The sequence below is a fragment of the Podarcis muralis genome, chromosome 1, assembly GCF_964188315.1.
Source record: "Podarcis muralis chromosome 1, rPodMur119.hap1.1, whole genome shotgun sequence".
NCBI classification, from domain to species: domain Eukaryota; kingdom Metazoa; phylum Chordata; class Lepidosauria; order Squamata; family Lacertidae; genus Podarcis; species Podarcis muralis.
The window spans coordinates 50,196,870-50,219,471 of record NC_135655.1 but is presented as its reverse complement, the minus strand read 5'-3'; the positions used below and the strand labels follow the sequence as shown (position 1 = coordinate 50,219,471).

Below are 22,602 nucleotides of genomic sequence, written 5' to 3'. Positions count from 1 at the left end.
TATTTATAAATCAGTTTTTATACCACTTTCCTTGTTTTGGGGAAATCCTGTGATTTTGTCTGTTGTTTCTAATGCTCTTGAGGACCTTCTCCTTTGTTTTAGGACCACAAGCAAAAACTGAAGGTTGGAGACACCCCCCACCCACACCGGCTGAAAACTCTGTTTTGTTTTCTTTTTGTTGACAGCATGGGCCACAAAAGCTAATTAAGCAAGCAGCTAGCTCTCCTCACAGCCACAACCTTCCAAGAACGCCAACAAAGGAAATGTCTGGAAAAGGGACATGTTGCAACACGTCCCAAGTTAGCAACATGCCACTGACTCTGCTGGACTGGAAGAAACTCTTAGGGCAGATACTTGTCGCAGGCCTTAGCCACGTACGTGGCAAAAGGCGACCTGTGACTTTTCACAGCACCCAGGCACACACCAATCTTCTTTCACCTCAGTCCTTCCCCTCTCCCTCCCTTCCTCCCTCTTAAGAATGGACTGTTCGCTTACTGCAGCCGTCTTCATCACTGTGGTCCCCGCAGTCATTGTCACCATCGCACTGCCACTGAGCAGGGATGCAAGTGCATTCGCCAAAAGCACTAACAGCACAGGTGAAGTGGTTTCGTCCACAAGCGCACTCTGCGCTGCTGCTGCTGCTGTCTGCACCTGCAGGGAGAAAATAATTGACACGCTTTAGAGGTAAGAAAAAGCAAGGGACACCTAACATCACGTTAATGTGCATGAATGCAGTGCAAAATGACACTGGGAATATTCCTATGAACCACACACACTCCCAGCATTCCACTGTGTGTTAAGATTCCCGAGATGCAACTGACTGGAAGCAACGACTGAAAAGCCATCATTCAGGGGGGAAATCTAAGGGTTGGTTCCACGGCCAAATATCTGGAGCAGCTTACAGCAATATCCTATTCTCTCCATCTCCCCATCACCACTACATATATGCATGGATCCCATATTTGGGCAATTCCCAGAGCGCTTGGCAGATATATGAGGACTTAAATAAAGTAGGGAAGCCTGCAGGTTTTTATAGGCTTTCTAACTGTTTACTCTCATCCCTTGATTCCAGAAAGGGGATAAGCAGAAGGATATTCCACAAAACCACAGTGCACACATGCCATCATTTCTGCTTCATAAAAAAAGGCAGCCGCTCCTCAGCCAGCATTGTCATGTGCTGATTTCCATTTTTTCCTTCACCTTCTCACAGCTGAAATGCTCACAGACTTATAGTGATATTATAATGATACTGTACCTGAAATAGGAGATATGTCCAAGGTACGTGGTCATATCAAGAATAGAAACAAGGAAGTAGCTACAAACGGACTGAGTGAAGTCAAACTCTTTGCAAGTAAGTTCTGCCTCTAAAAATAGGACACGTGTGATAGCTCACTCATGTGTTTCAGAAACCCAGGACAGGATCCATGCCTCTGATTACGACCCTCTCAGCGTCTCATATTCCATCCCTGGTCAACTAAGGAGATTCGGAAATGAGCAGGAAGTCAGGGCACCTGCCTATTAGGCAAGCAAAGCAGTGCTTAAGGGGATAAAATATACGCTTCTCGTAATCAAGTCAAAATGTTTCTGCTGCTGTTTGGGCTGATGCAGACTTTAAATCCGGTAACAGCTATGGTATCTCTTCTAAGTGCAAAGCATTTCTCCAGAATCTTTCATGTTGTCAGAGGGAAAAGCAATTTACCCAACGTTTGTCCAAAAATTGTATCACCTTTCTTAGAGACAAGGAAGAAGATATTTCACCCCTTACTCCGAAGAAGGGGGTCTGCTTCCCACAACCTTTCATTAATTCTCTACTGATGCTATCAATCAGCCATCATTACAGCAAGATAATATTGCTGGCTCTTCATTAACATGCCATTGCTCTACATTCTTTGGAGAACTGCTTCATTTAGGAAGCTTAACAATTGAGGAAGGCTGTACTTTTACACACATGCTAGTTAGCAGGACTTTGATCTGAAGGGATATTCTTTCCATAAATGAACTTCAGAAGCAAATGGCTACTATTCCTTCGCTTGTCACTTGAAGCAGTGATTTTTAACCTCAAGTAGCAGTTTCCCACTGAAGAAAAGTACAGTTAATCCAGTCTTAATAGAGGGATTTGCTGACCCATTGTTTTAACTGAGAACTTTTCTGTCAGAAACTGGGAAGGCCACACTGCACTCATATGTTCTGATGACAGAAGAAACATCACTCACTGATATAGTCCACAAAGATCTGTTAACACAGCATAAGAAGCAGAACTAATTTCAACCAGGGGTCCAACACCTGACCAGAATCCCACCTACTTAGAAGTATAGCTATGTAATGTGGTATTGTAGGTCACCAATTTTACAGGTATCAAGGTCCACTGGCTCAGTATCATGCTCCATGGGCACCTTTGAAAGATGGCACAGTCCAAGCTTAATTACAGTATCTCTGTCATAAGATATTCTTTGATTGGTTGGTTGCATTTCTATCCCACCTTTCCTCCAAGTTGCTCACGGTGGCAAACATGGCGCTCCATATTATCCACACAACAGCTCTGAGACAGGTCAGGCTGAGAGTTGATGACAGGCCCAAGTGAGCTTCATGGCTGAGTGGGGATTTAAACTCCTGGTCTGCCATTCACAGGACACCCAAGGAGATGTTGAGTTTAAAGTTTATGTGTGGTGTTGTTGTTAAACATAAATGTTTACTCCACCATTTCTGAAACATAAGGTAATAATGAAGGAAGATTTTAAGGCTAGTTTAGCTCCCCAGTCTGGAGCTGGAAGCATGCAAGCTTCCACCTCTCCTTGTACAATCAACACATTCATGCAATGCTATACGAATACACACTCGTGGAAATATTTTCCTGCTTGCACCAAGGACCAGCTATAGCAGGGGTCAGCAAGGTTTATCTTGCCTGGGCAGATTCACTCCAGCGGAGATCCCTCTGTAGGCCAGATCGTGCGCACACGTGAACGCGCCCGTCCGCGATTTCCGGCGTCTGTGCAGACACAATTTCCAGCGTCTGCATCTGTGCAGACGTGATTTTTGGCTTCTGCGGCGCCACAGAAGCGAGTCCCCGCTCCGTGCTGGTTTAGAGCAGCGCGTGGGGACTCGCCGGTTCGGGGGAGGCTCGTGGGCCGGTTAAACAAGCCCTGGGGGCCGTTTGTGGCCCATGGGCCTTAGGTTGCCTACCCCTGAGCTATAGCTATTCCCTCACCTTCACTAAACCTCATGGAGACACTGATGCAGAAACTTCTGACATTCAGAAGTTTCCCTTTTTATTCTTTAAAAGCTTAAGGGAACATGTCAAGCAAATTCAGCAGGTCTGATTTATACAGACAAGGAAAAGAAATTCAACAAGTCTATACAGGTCAGATAAGGTTTATGGCTTGGGTAAGCATAAATGGCAGCAATCACACATACTATAAAGATTAACAGGAACCCGAGGAAAGTACTTTTCCATGATAAAGGAATGGAGCACGGAAAGCAATAAATCTCAAGGGTAGGAAAACTGAAGAGTGACGGGAAGGAGAGAAAAAGAGTGCTTGTAAACATTTGCCTTGAAAGCCAATGACTGGAGGTAACTTTTCCAGTACCCACTGAAAGCTGCTGCCAATTCTAAGGAAGTCAGGGCTAGCCAATAAAAATGCAATTTATTCTGGTAAAGCAGCAATGGTCTGAAAGGCATATGCAAGCACACTATCATGTGGAAGTGAAAGAATCGGCTACTCTGAAAGAAGAATAACTCTGCCCCACCCTCACTTTAAAAAGACTAAGTGGCTGCACCTTTGATTAAAAAGCAAGACCGAGTTCCCATGTCTACCCTATGTTAATTACGTGTGACAATGGGTTGAGCAGCTTCCCTTCAAATACCTCATAAGTCACCACATCTTTAGAAATGAAAATGCTGCAATATCTCCAAGGGCTCAGAGCATATTGGGGAAAGCTTTGCAGGATGATAATTTATATCATGGCCCGCTATTCAGAAAAGTAATTATAATTGGCTCGGATATGAACACAAAAGTCAAAAGCTGGCTGAAGAACCATAAACAAAGGGTAATGAGAAACAGCAACATACCAAACTGCAGGAGGGATGGAGCTCTTAGAAACTACAGGGATCACTGTTAGATCCATTGTTTTAAAACATCTTCATTAGTGACCTGGAAAAGGGGAACTTCTCCACAGAGGTGCTTTCAGAAAACACCAAAACAGGAAAAGCAGCAAATGCCCATGAGAGCGCAAAATAAAAGCATCAGATAAGAGGCAGAAAATTCAGTGTCATATAATTCACATCCGGTAGGAAGCAATCTAACATAAATATCTGAAGAGAGAAAAATTGAAATACTAATGCTGCAATAGCAAGTTTTCTGATATGGCAGTATGTCATTGTTACAAGTAATGATTTTAAAATAAACAAATGCTGCAATCTTAGAGAGGTTGTTTCGGCCAGATCCTAACCTGTTTACTAAGTAAGTCACTATGAGTTCAATGGAGCTGACTCCCACATGAATGTGCCTAGGAGTGCATCATCATTTGGTCATTAATTCCAATGTAACGTCAGCAAGCATAGTTAAATTCAAGCCACATTAATTAACAAGAAAATCTAGGGGGGCGGAAATCTACATATATAGGAAATCTGATATACTAAACTAATATTTATCTAATAAATAAGCATTTACTCCAGACTATGCTGCTGACACCTGGAACTGACAAGGCCAGCAATTGAAATTCCAGTCTTCTCATCTGATCCTTCTCCATCATGTTGCAGAAACTGCTGTGATCTCCTCTGCCTTCCAGAAATCCTAGGGTGCTGTCACTTCCTACTCTCCAACACCCATGCAAGAATTACCTCTTTCTTTCTATATTTGCTGCTAAAACCCTAATTCATGTTCCAGTCACATCTTACGTAGGCTACTGCAACCTCCCTCCTTACCAGCCTTTGCTCTCATCATCTCTGCACTTTTCAGGCAAATCAGAATGCTGCTTAGGCTAAAGTTAACTCTTGCCCATTGCTGCAATCCCAACTTTGTCTGCACAGCTTCTGCACTGACTCCCTGACATTTTCTGCACCAACTTTTGTATGCATTACTACTGGCACAAAATGTTTAATACCTCTAATTAATCTAATAATCACGACATCGGGCATTATTGACCAATAATGCACTTACCAATGCCATTCATTCAGAGTTCAATCTAGAATCTGTAGTACAGTTGGCATTTTATAAGGATGTGCATGATTTGAAAGGAAAGCTTAAAAACATGGTTAATATACAATTCTTCTCTGTATCTCACGCCTGGAGAAAAACTTGGAAAGATGCATGTCAAATAGTAAAAGCTCCTCCTCTAAATGTATATTACATGCCAAGGCTTTCTAAAACACAGGTTTTGCATAAATCTGGATTTTTAAGATATGGAGGTAACTACAGAATGGCTCTAAAAAGTCCACCCAACTTGCTGGGAGAGAGAAATTTTCTCCCATTCTGGCAGCCCAGCACCCACCATTTTCAGGCAAATTTATGCAAATTATCTACAGCCATTAAGCTTCCAGTACATTGCAAATTGATGCTCAGTCTCTTCATTTTCTCAGTTCTTCTATTTTGATGGTGCTTGATCTCTCTCTGTTCCCTGCTCTGATATTTTGGTACTGACTTCCAAGGCACTGGCTACAGTCCAGTCTCTTAAGACAGATCTCATCACTACATATCTGTCCTAACTCACAGAGGTCAGATTCTTCTGGTTGCTTAATTTGTTGTAGATAGGATACAGAACTCCAGGCGGTGAGGACACTGAACTTCCTGTTTGCCAAATGCATTTCCTACCATTAGACATGTTTTAAATATTCATGTCAAATGCTATCACATTGCAAACTATCTCTTCAAGGAGAATAGGAAAAACACACTTAATCTTTAGGTGGTATTTCATATTCAAATTACAAACACTAGTCAGGAATGGTTTTCTAACACCCAACCCTCTCAGTAATGTGTTCCTCACTCCATGCATCTAAGGTTCGGAAACAACATGATCACCAACATGTTATGTAGCTTTGACATCAGGATGTTATCAGGTATATCACATAAAGAACTGCAAATCAAACTGGAAACCACTAATAAATTTTCTTCAGCATATTTCAGTCAAGTTGAGCTGTCTCACACCACTATGTCAGCTTCAAAATATGACAGAATAAGGGGAACATAATCAGCAAACACTGCATATCATCTATCATATCATGTAAATTATATGTAAATTGAAGTGCAAAGAAACACAGAATTATAGAGTTGGATGGGACCACAAGGGTCATCTAGTCCAACCCACTGTAATTCTGAAAACATGGGGCTCGAATCCGCAACCGTGAGGTCAAGATTATCGTGCTCTATTGTCTGAGCTATCCCAGGCCATGCAAGCTAAAAGGCAGGATGTTCTTCTGGCTATTATGTCATGATATGCATTAAAACCTTCGGAGCCAAACAAATCCCTTTGATGTTGAAGGCTTCAACAAATTTGTACACCTTCTTTAAGAAAATAAATTTTCTGTCCACACATCTAGGAAGCCATTTCTCTTATTATTCTTTTCCAGAAGTTTAGGAGTAAAAACATATTTTCTTTTGCTGAGGAACATTAATCATATTTTTTTCATAATACAAATGTTGTTTGAATTACCATTCCCATTACAATAATTAATAAAGCATTAGCACCATTATGAAAGGGAATACGTATTCTCCAGCCTATTAATCTTGTTTCAAGAGAACAGGATCATAACAGCCGGACCTGAAGAGGCCTATCAAGGTTGCCACACCAGGCACACTTGGCTGAGCGTAAGCCACACTGAACATGCCAGGACTCCCAAACAAATCTGCCTGGGATTGTGCTGTGATACTCCATTCCCTAACACTAAATTGCAGCTCACTCTAGACGAGGGGCAGGCAACCTAAGGTCCATGGTCCACAAGCGGATCACGGAGGTCATTTAACTGGCTGGCAAGCCGTCCCTGAACCGAGCTGCCCACTCAGTGAGTCCCCGCATGCTGTGCTAAACCGGCACAGCATGGCATGGGAACTCACTTCCGCAGTGTCGGAAATCGCATCTGCGCAGACGCTGGAAATCATGTCTGTGCAGACGCAGATGCCGGAAATTGCAACTGCGCGCGCTCGCACACAATCCGGCCCATGGAGGGATCTCCGCTGGAGTGAACCAGCCCAGGCAAGGGAAACCTTGCCGACCCCTGCTCTAGATCCTTCTGACACCCAAAGCCAAACTGAAGGATACAGTCCATGAACAACACCAGCAGCAAAGCTGACATGGGATCTTTTCAGATTCAGAGTCTGTAGTGTAAAGACTGGAATCAGAAGTGGAAAAATGATGCTACTGGCAAATTTTAATGAGGGGCAACATAATAATCTCATAATAAAAACAGGTCTAATTATTTGCATCAGAATCCAGGGCAAATAAAAAGCACTGAAAAGACATCAGAGTTGGTGCCCAGCAAACCTGCCTACGGAGAGTATTCCACAACCAGGGGGCAACAACAGAGAAGACCATTTCCTTGGCCACCCCCACCTTACTTCAAAAGTCAGGGGACTTGGAAGAGTGGCCTCGGAAGGTGGTCTTAGAATGAAGGTCCATGCAGGAGAAAAGAGTCTTTCAGGTAACTGGGACACAAGCCATTTAAGGGAAAGAAGCAAAGCTGTAGCCATGGAGTTTATATGGGGGTGGAATGTAAAGACAAGGAAAAGAGCAGAGGCAGTACAGTACTCCATTTAATCATTTAGGTAAAAAGGAAACCTGTCTTCTGTTCCAATGCACTGGCCAATAGGTATACATGCACTGCAAAGACTGATGAGTACCTGGGCATATTAGACTACCTGAAGTTTTATACCAACTTACTGTACAATGCCGTGTAACACGTTCCCCAACTGCCTGTGTGCTTTTGGCAACACGGCACAATATTTCTCGCTAGGGGCCTGGAGAAAACCCATTTTTGTGTTGCAGGGAAGTACCCATTTCACCAGCAGAGCTGCAATTGCCAGAGGATAAGAAAACAAGAGCTCAGGCTCAGTATGACATTTTTGAGGATTCTGAGGGCTGCAAGAGAACCCTATTCATTATTGTGGCATGACATAAGCAAAACTTGAGCCAGAACTTTTATACTAAAGGGTCAGCAAAGGGGTTATTTTGGAATAAGAATGTCAACACTTCAACGGTGGAGCATCTGTGCAGAGCGGCTACTCTGCTGCTACTCTCTATTCCACCAGAATCTGGGAAGGCAAGCCACAGTGCCCTAGCCTTGCAGGAGGAGTTCTCCAGTGAAGGAGAGGGCGGCCATTTGTGGCAAGAATTGAGACAGAACCTTCTACTCTGCAATCCCACAGGCAGAGGAACTTCAAAAGCTGAACCACAAGATAAATGCAGCTATCTTGGGGAAAAGAATTACTCTATAAAAGTTTTTTTAAACATATAACCAAACATCCACAGTACATATTAAGTTTCCCTTAGAGAACGAGCAAAATAGGGAGAATTATTAACTGCCCAGACTGAGCTGACTATGGCAGAATTAGGCCAGGCTCATCAAATAAGGGGCACCACACGACCACAATGTCATCACAGATCCCCCACTGCTAACCAGAAAACTGGAAGAAATTAAGACTTGAAAGTAAAAGGCATCCTGGCCTTTTTTTTTTTGTGGGACAGCAGAGGGAAACCACAATGATAAATACTTTTTATGGGTTCATATGGGGCTAGATGTTTCCAGCAGTGCTGCCAGAAAGAAAAGCAAGATGCACCGTGGTGGAAGTTACTGCACAGCTGCCATACAAGCAGAGAAGTTCAGGCCTGTTCAGCCCACCCACATCTCACCTGCTTTTCTACAGAGCTTGCAAATAGTCATGCTTCAGTTCTCACTGCCTCCTGGCTCCAGTCTCCCTTAGAAAAAGTCTTCCTCAGTACAGAGAACAAGCTTGCCCTGGCCCTCACCAAGATCCAGTCCTTGACTCTACGGATGGAGGAGAGGGTTGGGGGACCCCTGGCCAGTGGACCTAATTAGACCCGCCAGGCCTACCCATTTGGCCTGCTAAGGCCATTTTAGCCAAGCCACATCCACCAGTCCTAACATGATACAAGACATCATGTGTGGGGCAGGTAAACAAGTGGCTGGACCAAAGAGGTTTGCAGCCACCACTAGTCAAAACCTTTTCTCCCTCTCTCATAGCACTTGAGGAACTCCCATGAAGCTTAATGTTGGAAGATTCAGGACAGGCAAAAGGAAGTACTTCTTCACAAAGTGCATAGCTAGACTTTGCTCCCCTGAGAAGTAGTAATGGCCACCAACTTAAAAGAGCTTTAAAAGAGGATTAGACAAATATATAGAGGATAAAACTATCAATGGCTACCAGCCACAGTTATAGTTTTCTACCTCCAATGTTGGAGGCGGCATGCCTCTGAATGCCATTTGTTGAGAGTCACAAGTGGGGAGAGGCCTATTGTTCTTCAGTCTTGTTTGCAGGCTTCCCACAAACATCTGGTTGGCCCCTGTGACAACAGGATGCCTTTGGCCTGATTCAGCAGGGCTTTTCAGCTGATTGTCCGCTGGGAAGTTCTCTAATCCATTATGATCCTCACTTCAACATTAATTCAACTGCTGTATCATGGTTTCATCCCTGAGCTTGTGAGAGAATGGCTTCAGTTGTTATAGAAGACTCAGCATGAGAGAAAAGCTACAGAGCAAGGAGAAAAGAAACCACCTCAACATTTACAAACCTCAGTCAGGTACGACCAGGGTTTTATATCCTGCTTCAGAAGCACTGCAACACCAATTTCTGAGTGCTGCACATATAAGCCAAAGCCATTGTTATTCTTCACCTCTGAACTTCAAACTCATCTGATATGCTTGTGGACCCACCTGGACTGTGGGACAGGGCAGGAAACTGAAATGAGGCATTTCCAAGCTTAATTCAGATCATTTTTCTTCCTCTCCCCACCCTTCCCTATCTACTCTGCGACTAAACACATCATTAGGCAAACCCTAATGGAAACCAATTCAGTGTCACAGTTGTGTGTCAGGAGTTCCACACTTAACTCAGGAAATTAAAATAAAGCCTCCTGCTCCACTTCAGCAATCAAAGTATGGCCTGTCTTTCCTGTCTTGGCCTCTGACCTGAATGAAGTGCGATTGCATCCTGTGATACCGGAAAACAAAGGCCAGTTAGGCTCTAGAGATGTTGATGCAGGTCCCAATCTCTTGTAGTAGTGTTTAGATTACTGAAAGGCTTACATTAAAAAGGGAAGGCCAGCTCCACAGCAATTGTTGACACTGGAATTAGATTGTTCCTCCATGAAGAGGCTGCCCGTCTGACTGGAACAGTTCCAAAACTTAAATGCTACTGTTACTTAGAGTCCTGAATTAGTTTTGGATTTGGGGAGTTTGTGTTGATCCAGAGCCAAAGGAAACATGAAAACTGGAGGAAAATTTGTTAAATGTTGACAGAGCCACAGGAGGGGAACTTCAGCAAAGCTACCAAGAAACACCGGGAGATTTTATTTTTTTTAAAAAAAAAGACACACAAAACAAAACAAAACAGGGGAACTGAAGAAGAGGAAAGTTCCAGCCACATGATAGAAGGGTTAGTTCCTCCTGCAGACTTGGACATAACCAGTTATTTTTATTCAGTACCCATTACTGCACTTCCAGGAAAACAGTGAAGCAAGTGTGCTTCTAACCTCTCTAAGCGTAGTTCACAGTCCAGAATCTAGCATACCAGCTACTATTCTGCTGATGCAGCCACCACAGAATTTGCAAATCGGTGCAAAATTCACCCTTAAATAACAACAACCCACATTCACACACACAAACAATGTTTGTGTAATTCCACTAAATAAGCACAATTCATACAGGACACAGAATTCAGCTCTTCCTGACACCAACTTCGGGTCACCTTGGTGCAAAATCTTAAAAATGGTTTAAGCTGCCACATTTCTGGTATCTATGATTCTTGCACACCTGTTCTTTTGGTCCTGCTCAACAGCAGCTTCAGCAGGAAACAAATGACCAAAATGAAACATATGGTCTGACAGGAGGTCCTTATAGACAGTGATTTTTCTGTATTTCAGTGCTTCACAGTTTTAGTACTGATCTTATTGCAAGGTAATCTTGCAGTAGGCAAATTCGGAAACTAAGGCCAAAGTGGCAATCAGCTGATGGGCAAAATGAGTAAACTATCTGGTGTGTGTGTGTGAGAGAGAGAGAGAATATGAACAGGAGTAGAAGGAGCAATTACAGCACACACATACGAGGAAAAAGCTGGGTAGCAAGAATGTCAACTTTCCTCTTTCAACAAATAGTCCCTAAGTGAATATTTCTGTCCTCGTCCATATCTGAATTGCATCTGAAATTGTTTATTATATACACAATGGTTTCAACTGTTTTTATATATGTATTTGTTGCATGTTTTTGTTGTACTGTGAAAGCACTTCAAGATGGTGCATAGGATGAGATTCATGACAGAACAACATCTGACAGATTCTACTGAAGGTTTTTATAAAAAAATATATCTTATACAAACACAGCAGTGCTTTTGTTTGTGCATTTCAAATTTCATGCAATACTTAATATTTATATACCACTTTTCCTTAGAACACAAAGCACTTCATTGTAATCCTTTCTGGAAGCCAGCAGAACCAATATTAGCATCGTCATAGTAAAGACAAAGCTAGCAGACACTAAGAAATACCAGGTACTTCCAGCTCGAAATTCATGTTCTCAAATTTGCATGATAGGTGAGCTGAGCTCTACAGCATCAAATGGCTTTAATAATTAGGAGGGGCTATCAGTGGGCGATACCCTCCTGTTCCAAGTTTTACTCAAGGTGGAATGGCCTTCAGTTTCAGATAGATGCTATTTATTTCGGAGGCCACCCAGTTGGGAGTAATTGGCAACACTGCTGTTTCTATCTGAGACAGGCAATATAACCCACCTCAGAAGCTTGCATCTGCCCCCACAGTTCCCCATCCTCCCCAAATGTGTACTGGACACCGAACAAACCCGTTGAGAATGTTCCCAAAGGCCCACAAAGGACCTTTGTTTTCCTTCCAATTGTGTCCTGCTCTTTTCACCTCCCTACGGAAACATTTCCAAACCAGTGGGCACACACGTGTGGGGGGGGGTGTCCTTGCAGGGACGGAGGGAGTGTAGAATGACTGGATAACTTTCCTGAGAGTGTTTCTACAGTCCTATCTGTTAGCACACCCTCCCCGTCGCCCACATTCCTATTTGGAAAGCTGGACTATATGGAGTAGGGGAGAGGGAGAGAAAAGGGCAGAGGACCGCCTGCCCCTGCTTCTACTTTGCAGCACACTGCTCCCTTTCACGAGGCTCCAGTAGCTTGTGTGAAACGATCAGCTGCACTCCTCTGCAGCGCAAACTAACTAATGAACAACACGTTAAACAAGTGACAGAAGGAGCAGAGGGCATGGATCAGGCAGTCTCCAGACACAGCGGCAGTTCACTAACAAGCTGCTCAGACAGAGCACCAAGACAAATAAGACAAACAGGAAAGACATGGACAAGCAAGCTCCCCATCTTTATTCTAGCTGTCGGTCATTTTTCTTATTCGAGTGAGAGTAGAACAATGAGGATTTGTCAAGCGTGACCATATACGTTCCCAAGGGTCTAAAATGCCCAAAAGCAAAGGACACAAATGCTTTACTTGGGAAGTGAAATTTGACAATCCAGGCACTTCTCCAAAGTTGGCAACTAACTGTGCCAACCAGCCCTTCTGCCACCCCCTTCCCTTTTTAAATTTTCATTTGATAAAAGGAGGTTTCGTGCTATTCTATAGGGGAAGTCTAGACGTACAGCTATTCTCATCCAGTACCCCAAATGCTTTACTTGGGAAGGGAAATTTGACAATCCAAGCACTTCTCCAAAGTTGGCAACTAACTGTGCCAACCAGCCCCTTCTGCCCCCCCCCCCAATTTTCATTTGATAAAAGAAGGTTTGATGCTATTCTATAGGGGAAGTCTAGACGTACAACTATTCTCATCCAGTAGCCCATATACAACAAAATACAACAAAAACCCTCAGGTCATCTTTACAGCTTTGACTGCTCCCATCAAGGAAGCATTTGAGGCCCTAGCAGTGTTATTTTTCTAGAAATTAGGTGCCGGAACTCACCATGAACACCTCCATCATTCTCTTAGTAGAATGGTAATGGCATCCACCTGAGAGGTGCCAGAGCTGACTTCTGGTGAGTTCCGGCTGGAAAAAAAGTCCTGGGTCCTAGATATCTGTGCTGATTCCCAGTAACTTTTCCTTAGTTCCTCAGACCAAGTTTCATCAATGTTAGCAACCATTCTGCTCCTGGCCATTGAGATGCTTCTAGTCGCATTCACAAGCAGTGCGTGATGGTAGATCATCTTCTCCAGTGGTTTGTCCCCCAGGATCCGATATTCAGGTCTATACTGCTTGTATACCATTCATCTACTTATCCTCCATATTTTTACATGGATCTGCACAATGTGGGAACACAGTGAAGAAAATAGGCTTAGCTATAGGAATATGTCCCAATTCTATAGAACAGTCACCAAGGGAAATGATTTGACAGAAATTGCTGGCCTGCAAGTCGTTCCAGGGACTAGTCGTCTCAGTTTTTGTTTCTAGGTATTTGGCCACTGAGGTTTTCCCACAAATTATCCTAATAACAAATATATTTTTGCTCTTGAATAAAATCTGTCAACCTGCAAGGGGTTAAAGCCTGGTTGTCACGTACTAGTAGCCTGACAACTCTTGTGTCTGCAGTGGTCTACAATGGTCTCAGATTTTTCATATAATCAGGTTCCATTGCTGTTAATCAGTGCACTACTATTTAAGTATATAAAAAAAGCCAAACACAACATGAGCTAAATGGACAGAAATCTATTCAGCCCAACTCTATCTGGCCAGCCAAATCTCATGACCAGCTGGATTGCCCCTTCCCTTGCTTGCCCAGCAGGATGCCCAAAAATGGCGTGTGAACATTTCCCTCTGCCCTTGCTGCAGCATTAAAATGAACAATAGTCTCTGCCAGTGTCATTCATCTCCTCCTGTTGCCAGACTGTTTTGTTCTTTCCTGTCCCTTTTCACCTTACAGGGAGGGGCTTTTAGAAGCCCAACCGACTGGCAACAATACAAAAAGAAGAAGAAGAATCTTTCATATTTCCAGGGGGGTTATTATTATTATTTATCAGAAGGGAGGTTAAGGTTAAAAGACAAGAAGTGTTGTCATTCCCTTGCTCAGCAGATAGAAGGCAGAACCGCCACCCCCTCAAAGTTCTCAGGCCCCAGCTGACCCGTTCCATTCCAGAACTGGTTTCTCCGTTTGAAGGAGTGCAGAATTTGCTGGAGAGTGAGGGTCATAGGGGAACAAAACTCTTTTCTTCTTTAGGAAGTGGGGACTACATAATTGCTGAGAGGCAACTTCCTGGTGCAAATCAACATGGATCCCAGCTCATACTCGGTGCTGTTTTTGTGTGCAAGCATGTGGCCTTTTATCCTCTCCCTCGCATTCATTTCGGATCATTGAGAGGGAAGGAGGGCATAAGCACCAAGCCACCGGCAGTTCAACAGCACCCCGCCCTGACCAAGTGGCTCAAATGAAAAGACAGTTGCTACAACACAAAACTAAAACAGGGAAGAGAGAGAGAGAGCGAATCCAACAGGATCTGCAGAAGGAACACATTCAGTCGTGACCCTCTGCAGCCAGCCATTCGAGCAGGAGGAGCCTGTCCCGGTCATCAGTCATCAGCTGGTCCTCCAACCAAAAAGCGTGGCAATACAAAAAAAGAGAGGGTGAATGGGAAAGGAGGACTCATGATTTCCGCTTTCAGGGGCCTGCTTATATATTACAAGCGAATTTGTAGAACCAATCTGCCAGCCTCTCCCCAAGAACCCTCTGGTGCATTATGGGAGATCTAAAGCCGAGAAGTAATGAGAGAAGAGGTGCTTAACTACTTCCTTCCCTATTCTTTCATCAGGGTGGCCCCTCTCATATGTTGTCAATAAAGAATTGCATCAACAAAAAAAGAGGGCAAAAGGGTGACACTGATTTGCATGTACTTTGAATATGGAAATTTGTATGTATAGATGCATATTTCGAATTTAAATGGGGGAAGCACCTCTCAGCCTAGTGGGGAAGTCTGGGAGCAGGTGACCCAAGTGTTTGCTCAGTCTGCTGCCCAAGTGCTATCCAGGTGCCTGGGACTTCAAGGTCCCTGCTCGCCAGGGTGGATAAAAACCAATGATTTCTATTTTTTTAAAAAAATATTTAAATTGGATTTTTAAAGTAAAATGCTTTTGGAGGAAAAATCTTTGTAAATATAGTTTTCTATTTAAGTTACATTATAGTCCAAAGTCTATTCATCAGGAAATAAGGATTTATTTTAAGTTTTTCATGTGTGCTAAAACTCAGTCTAAGTTGTTGTTTTTTAATCGTTTAACCACATCAGTTAACAAACATGGATACATATGCTATAATGTTGTTGCTTTAGTTAAATTGTTTAAATTGTTATTAAGGAAATTATCATTTTTCTCCTTCCAATAAAGTACAGAAAAGTTGTCCAAATTTAAACAGTTAATTATGAAATTATTGTGAGGTTTAATAAGTTACCGTATTTTTCGCTCTATAACACGCATCAGACCATAACACGCACATAGTTTTTAGAGGAGGAAAACAAGAAAAAAAATATTCTAAATGAAACAGTGGATGTATGATTTTTGTGGTTCATGCTGTGGCCACAGACATGTGATCTGACAGTGAGTTTGGAGTAGCCCAATGCAAAAATCCTGAGGATCCATGTGGATCCATACTTTGTAACCACGTTTTTGCACCACTGCGACCCTAGGCAACAGTGGGTGCGTGATTTTTTTGGTGCAGGCTGTAGCCATGGACATGCTATGTTATCTGATGGTGAATTTGGGGTGACCCAGTGCAAAGATCCTGTGGATCCATGCTTATAAAAGTCCCTATTAAGGAAAAAACAGACAGGATATACGAAGTATGATTTCTTTTTTATTTACGGTATTTCTTTTTTGGCCACCTCTGTCACTGCAACCTTTGCTCTGTGCTTGCACACTTTTGGGCAATAGGGCATGTAACACACTTTTTTTCATCTGCCAAGATGTAGAAAATCAATTTTAATGTCCCTATATAAAATGCCCAGTGAAGCAGAAGGGTATTACATCAGCCACTGTATTAAGGCTAAACGTTTGAAGAACAGCTCTCTATGGGGGGGGGGGACTAAATTCCATTTTCAATCAATTGTTATTGTGGCAGCAATTATCAGTGAATAGCGCACAATGAGGAAATGAACTTTAAAAAATATATAAAAAAAACATTCTCACATTATACTTCTTCAAAGAAGAGTATTAGGCTTTTAATGAAGGGGAGAGGAGAGATGCTGTAATCCTCCTGGCTCAGGAGATTCTGATTTACCTGCCGCGTTAGAAAGTATAGATTAAGATATTTTATATACAGCATATAAATCCAGAGATTTCCATGTCTAACTCTGCAATCCAGCCTGCTGTTACTTACGAGCAGGGAAGCAGGGTTTCTCTTCCAAACAAGCATGCTGTCTCCCTCCAGCAGTACATTGCTTGGAGAAGCTGTAATTTGCAGGGGGCCTGGGGGCAGGGCTCTCTGCTTTTGGAAAAGAAATGAGAAACCTACCATTGTAAAGCAAAAGTCCCCCCCTCCACCCCACCCAAGCCAGCCCCCTCTCTCTCTCTCTCCCACTTGCGTGTTTTTCGGCTGCCTGCGAGTCCCTAGAGCACGGAGAGGAGGAGGTGGTGGGCTGGAGCCTGCACGGAGTGTGACTAGGAAAGAATTAGAAGGAAGGACTCGATCATTTCCTTAACCCTCTGCTTGCCAGGAGGGCAGGGGATTCCCTGCTCTTTGTTGAGTTTGAGCAAACGCAGCAACAGAAGCGGGTGGGCAGTAAGACCCTGAGGCAGAATGCAGGAAAGCAACAGCTTCCACCTTCCCTCTTCCCTCCGCCCGCCCGCCCGATCTTATTTTTGTCTGATTTTTGCCTATTTTGCCCCTTCGCTCCGGAGAGTCGGCTCCAGGGACCACACATTCGCTCAATAACACGCACAGACATTTCACCTTACTTTTTAGGAGAAAAAATCTGCGTGTTATAGAGCGAAATTTACGGTATCTGTCTATGTATTTCTAATAGTATAGCCAAATCAGTAATTTTTGGTATAACTGTAAAAACTACTCCAAAAATTTCTTATTCCAAAAACGAAACCTTCCTCTGGTTGTAAAGATTATACCAGCAAGAAAGAAGTCTTTCTGTAAATTTTTTTTATTTAAATCAAGTCTTACTGACTACTAGATTTGATTTAAATCAAATACACCCTGCTGCTCGCCCTTCTTAGGGTTTTTCAAATGAAAAAATCTCTAAGCCAGGCATCCCTTCAGACAGAAGACACCTTCAAACAGAGGATGGACACTGCTCAAACCTGCTTCATTCACTCAGAAGTGATTTTTCAAATAAAGTACCGGTAATGGGGCCATGACATGTGTTTGCATGCTGTTAGTACTTGCAGAGTTTTGGTTTCACTGCAGATCGGGGACAATAGATGGATGCTGCCCCCATGAATCAGATGAATTTCTGCAACATGCCCACAGAACATCTTAAGATTAAAATACTTTGATTTTAAAGAAAGGATTACTATCTCTGGCATGTTTCAAGTGCATGTAGATTTTAAACTAGGTAGCAGATGTAATAAAAACTGGTTGGGTGACAGCAAGAAAAGGGAGAGAATCAAAAAGAGAAAGTGGGAGGTACAAAATGTAATAGATCATTCTGAGGTTGAAGATGGGGTTCAGCAGTTCTATATATGCACCCAGATTTGCCGGACTGACATTTTCTCTCTCTGCCCTCTCAGACTTCACCCTAATCAACGCCTTAAAAAACACCCCACATGCCTAGAAATCCAAAACTCACAAGCTCATAACGTTAACAATAAATGATGCTACATCACTGAACAATATAGATATATTTGCTTTCAATCTAACGTTACAGAAAGATTAGAGATAAGGAGATGATACAATAATTGTGTGTACAGATTCTATTTTGCACAAAGGGAGTCCATGGAACATAGGAAATTCCAACTGCTCTGAAAGAAAAGTGTGTGGAGGGGGATCCTTTATTTGGCATTTGAAATTGAACAGCTGTCAACTTTTGGCAGCTTCACGTGTGACTTTTTTAAACATGTGAAATAAATATGGTAATTTATTTCATCCTCAGAGAGGCAGAGAACAATGAAAAAGTTGGATAAGAAAGGCAAGGCCCTACCTTGGCACCTGAATGCTGTAGACATGGAGAAGGTAGCAGCTGAACACAGGGAGGGAGAAGTCAAATTCTCCTTACCCTATACCCTGTCTATGATCAACCCTGCCCCAGGCGCCCAGAATCAATTTCATCCCAGGGCCAAGGTGTGAACTGAACCTTCAGCTATATTTTTAACCTGCTGTCTACTCAGCTTGGCTAGTCTCTTCAATTACATGCATGCTTTGACATCGGCCAGGTGCACAAGCCTAGGGGGCGGGGAGGGCAGAAGGCTACACATGGGAAGGTGTGGTGACAAGGCCTCTGGATGCTAGCAGCTTTTTGGGTACAAGCCACTTACGCACCTTTACCTTCAAATTGCATCATTAAAGAAAACACAAAGTTGTAGTAACAGTGTCAGGGAACTGCCATCGGCTCAGGGGCGAGAGGGGAAGAGGCGGATGGATTACAGAGAGCCCCCAAAGATCGTGGGAAGCAGCACTTCCTCAGCGGAGGAAGGAAGCCACGCCTCTAGTGGGGAGGAGATGCAGGGCTCGGAGGATGCAAGGCGGTGCCAGGACACCTTGCCTGAGCAAAGCGGGAAGGGGGAAGGAGGGAGGTCCCCCGTTACCCAAGCCTTCCTTGCGCAGTAGGCTTTCGCGCAGAGAGGGGAGGCGCAGACTGGGGGTCAAGAAACTACTCTGCTGGGGAAGATTTAAGGACCGCCCACTCTCAGATTCTGCCAGTGAATGAGCAAGACATGAAATAGAGGCGCTCTGCATTCTAAAGGTTTTTTTTAGCACCAATAAGAAAGCTTTAGAACAGACTAGTGAGGCATATTGCCTGATTGCTCTCGAGCAACCACCCGATACCTTTAACAAACAGGTAACAGAAAGATCAGCTACAGGCAACTTTTATAAACACAAAACCAGTGCTGACCCTGATGCATACAGACCATCCCATATTCTCAACCTACTGCTTTTGTACTATCAAGGGGAAATAAGTAGCAGAAAGACGAGCAAAAGCCTGCTGGCATGTTGAAGAAGAGCACCAAATATTAAAGAGGTGTTTTGACAACTTTTGAGAAGTCATAACAGAATCGTGCAGGCAAACTTCCATTAAGAAGTATCAGAGACTAGATGCCACAGCCAAGAATACCCTGCTCCTTGATCCCAGTTTTTCTGGGCACCTCTGGATAAGAACAATGTCTAATAGTGGGGAGCTGGGGCAAGGGCATGCGTTCAAGCCATGTCCCAACATCCTCACGTGCATCCGTCCCCATGTACCTTGGCCCAACCTTCCTATGTTGAGTGGGGTAGTTCCGCAGGTGCGTTCAGTCGTGGATTAACCCTCCATGTGACCAGAGACCCTGCTCTAGAACTGTTCGAGAACTGAACAGGCAAGGCTGATTCCGCATGGGGGTGTTGGGGCAGGTTCGCCTGCACACACCTGTTCCCACTTTTCAACATAACATGTTCAGGCAAATTCCTGAACACAACTAAGAAGACGAAGAACTCCTAAGCAGTTGTTAAGGCATGACTGAGAGCATATGGTAGAATACATTTATGCAGTTGATGTTTAAAGCCTGGGGCCAGGTTAACAGCAGCTCTTTGAACTGAGCCCAGAAATAACATGGTAATCACTTCAAGTCAGTTGAGGTGCAGCATTTTTGACCAGCTCTGGTTTCCAAACATTCTTCAAAGGTAGCACTGTGTACACTGCAGCAATCCAAAAGAGGTTTCCATGGCATGTATCACAGTGGCAGGGTCCTCATCACAAAGAGGATGAACAACCATTTCTGGATAATCTGGGCCACTCACTCAGCTCTGAATGGCTTCCCCTAGGAGCTTCATTTAGATGTCGAAAAGCACGGCGAACCAGGTGGGAGACTCCCAAGACTGTTCACAATCCCCCAGCGGTACCTTCAGCCACATTCCCATCAGGTTGTGCAAGTCAGTATTTACTTAGGTTACGTTGATGTTCTTAGTGACATTCTATGGATATTTCATTCATTTTATTCTCACATGTTGTACATCGCCTTGAAATATTTCTTACAGAAGTGAGGATCATAAATATGTAGACAGATAAATAAATGAATACAACTGTCAATGCCAAAAAATGCCATTGAAACAGACAGCTGGTTCAGGATACTATGGGTCAACAGTGTCAAAAGCTGCCATGAGGTCCAAGAGAATCACAGGATCCACCCCCTGGTAAAGGTCACTTAAATAAAGGTCCGAAAAATCAAGTTACTCAGGAAATTGTAGGTTATTAATTGTCCTGCTGCCATTCTGCAGCTACCAAATATTGCACATCAGGTAAATCTGCTGGTAACTATATGAATTATTCCAAAAATTATGAACTGTACACTTACGATGTCCCAAGTGAAATCAACGTAATTGTGTAGAGGAGAGGAAGCTCCTTTCACCTCACTATATTAATTGTCAGTTTCCTTTTCCATTGGTTCCTTAAATTAATCTCCCTCTGGGATTTAGTGGTGTAACAAGGCCAGTCAGGTAAACTCTTATCAATTAGTATTGCAGAAGTCTTTGCTTACAAACAACAGACAGGCACAGAATGAAGGAAAACAGTGCCTATAGAAAATCACACTATTTAAATACAACCGCCTGCTTTTCAAATTATCTCTTCTCATTTGAAGTGGCTCATAAAAGGGATATAGCTCTATGCCACCAATGTCATCCTAAGCATCAAAACTGCCAAAAGACTCATTATGTAGTGTTCAGTTGTTCTGAATTTTACAGCAAAGAATTCAACCCTTCAAGCTCTCCGTCAGACAGCTTTTCAAGCTGAAGATTTAAAGTGTTGTTTTAAACCTACAAAGCCTTACAAAACACCTTTCTCCATAGGAACCATGCTGGACTCTGAGGCAAGACCGGAGGGTGGTGGCAAGATAACGGGCCTTTTGAGTAGTGCCCCCCCCCCACCTTAAGGAACATTCAGGGAGTCTCACCTGGCAAACACTAACCATTTTTCTGGTGTCACACAAAGAGGTTTCTCTTCTCTCAGGCATTTGAATGTTAATTTTCTGCAGCAGTTGATGCCATTTTCTGGGTCATTTGTCTGGTGGTCAAGCCTCTGTTTGAAGAATGGGGGGATTTGTTTTAAATAGCTTAACCATGTTGGTGTTTTGTATTTGGGTTTGCTTTTTTTTTATGTACAGTGGGACCTCGCAAGACGAACGCCTCGCAAGACGGAAAACCCGCTAGACGAAAGGGTTTTCCGTCGCGGAGGCACTTCGCAAAACGAATTTCCCTATGGGCTTGCTTCGCAAGACGACAGCCCATAGGGAAATCTCCGGGACAGCGGGGAAGCGCAGCGCCTCTTCCCCACTGTCCTCGGACCTCCTCCCGCCGCCAGGCTTCGGAAGGCTGCTCCGAAGCCTGGCGGGGGGGCGGAGAGGTTTTTTAAAAACCCCGGGACAGCGGGGGACTTCTCCGCTGTCCGGGGCGATTTTAAAATGCTGCCGGGCGGCAGCGCTGACGCCCGGCAGCATTTAAAAAAACCCGGGACAGCGGGTTTAAAATCGCCCCGGGCGGCGCGTTTCTCCGCTGTCCCCGACGGCTTTTGAAGGCAGGCGGGGGGGAGCAAAGACTTTCGCCCCCCGCCCGCCTTCAGAAGAGGTCCAGGACGTCTTCTGAAGGCTGGCGGGGGGCAAAAGTCTTTGTCCCCCCTGCCTGCCTTCCCGGGGGCTTTTAAATCGCCCCGGGACAGCGGAGAACTCCTCCGCTGTCCCAGGGTTTTTTAAAATGCTGGGGGTGGGAAGAAAAGCCCTTCGTCCCCCCCCCCCCAGCCTTCAGAAGAGGTCGGGGGACAGACTGTCCCCGGACCTGGTCTGAAGTCGGTTTCCCTAGGAACGCATTAATTGATTTTCAATGCATTCCTATGGGAAACCGTGCTTCGCAAGACGAAAAACTCGCAAGAAGAAAAAACTTGCGGAACGAATTAATTTCGTCTTGCGGGGCACCACTGTACTGTATACTGGAAATTTTATCCCTGTAAGTAATTTGATAATTTCTGAATGGAAAGCGGCCAATAAAGTAAATAAATACTACAAATAAATAAATAATTTCCAAATGGCAGGCCTTCAGCGAACTTGTAAACAGGTTGGCAGGTTCCTAGATATGCATTTGGGTGGAAAATATGTCCCAAGGCTTTTTAAAGGAGAGACTGTTTCATCTGGTTTTACAGATGAGTGTGAACCTGGGAAAATTCATTTTACTAAATATTATATATATATAAATAGAACCTCTAATCTGTGGACTTAGCATGAGGGCAACATTTGTTTATCTAACA

The 22,602-nt window shown here is 43.7% G+C and overlaps 1 protein-coding gene across 3 annotated transcripts in view; it reads right to left on the bottom strand.

Annotated features, from left to right (window-relative positions):
- LRP4 (LDL receptor related protein 4) overlaps nucleotides 1–22,602 on the bottom strand; it is a 100,936-nt gene that overhangs the window by 53,078 nt on the left and 25,256 nt on the right. For all 3 annotated transcript variants that reach the window (XM_077928585.1, XM_077928573.1, XM_028726515.2), the window contains exon 2: nucleotides 496–651. In XM_077928585.1, coding sequence (XP_077784711.1) covers nucleotides 496–651 — 156 coding nt within the window. The remainder of the gene's footprint in view (nucleotides 1–495; nucleotides 652–22,602) is intronic.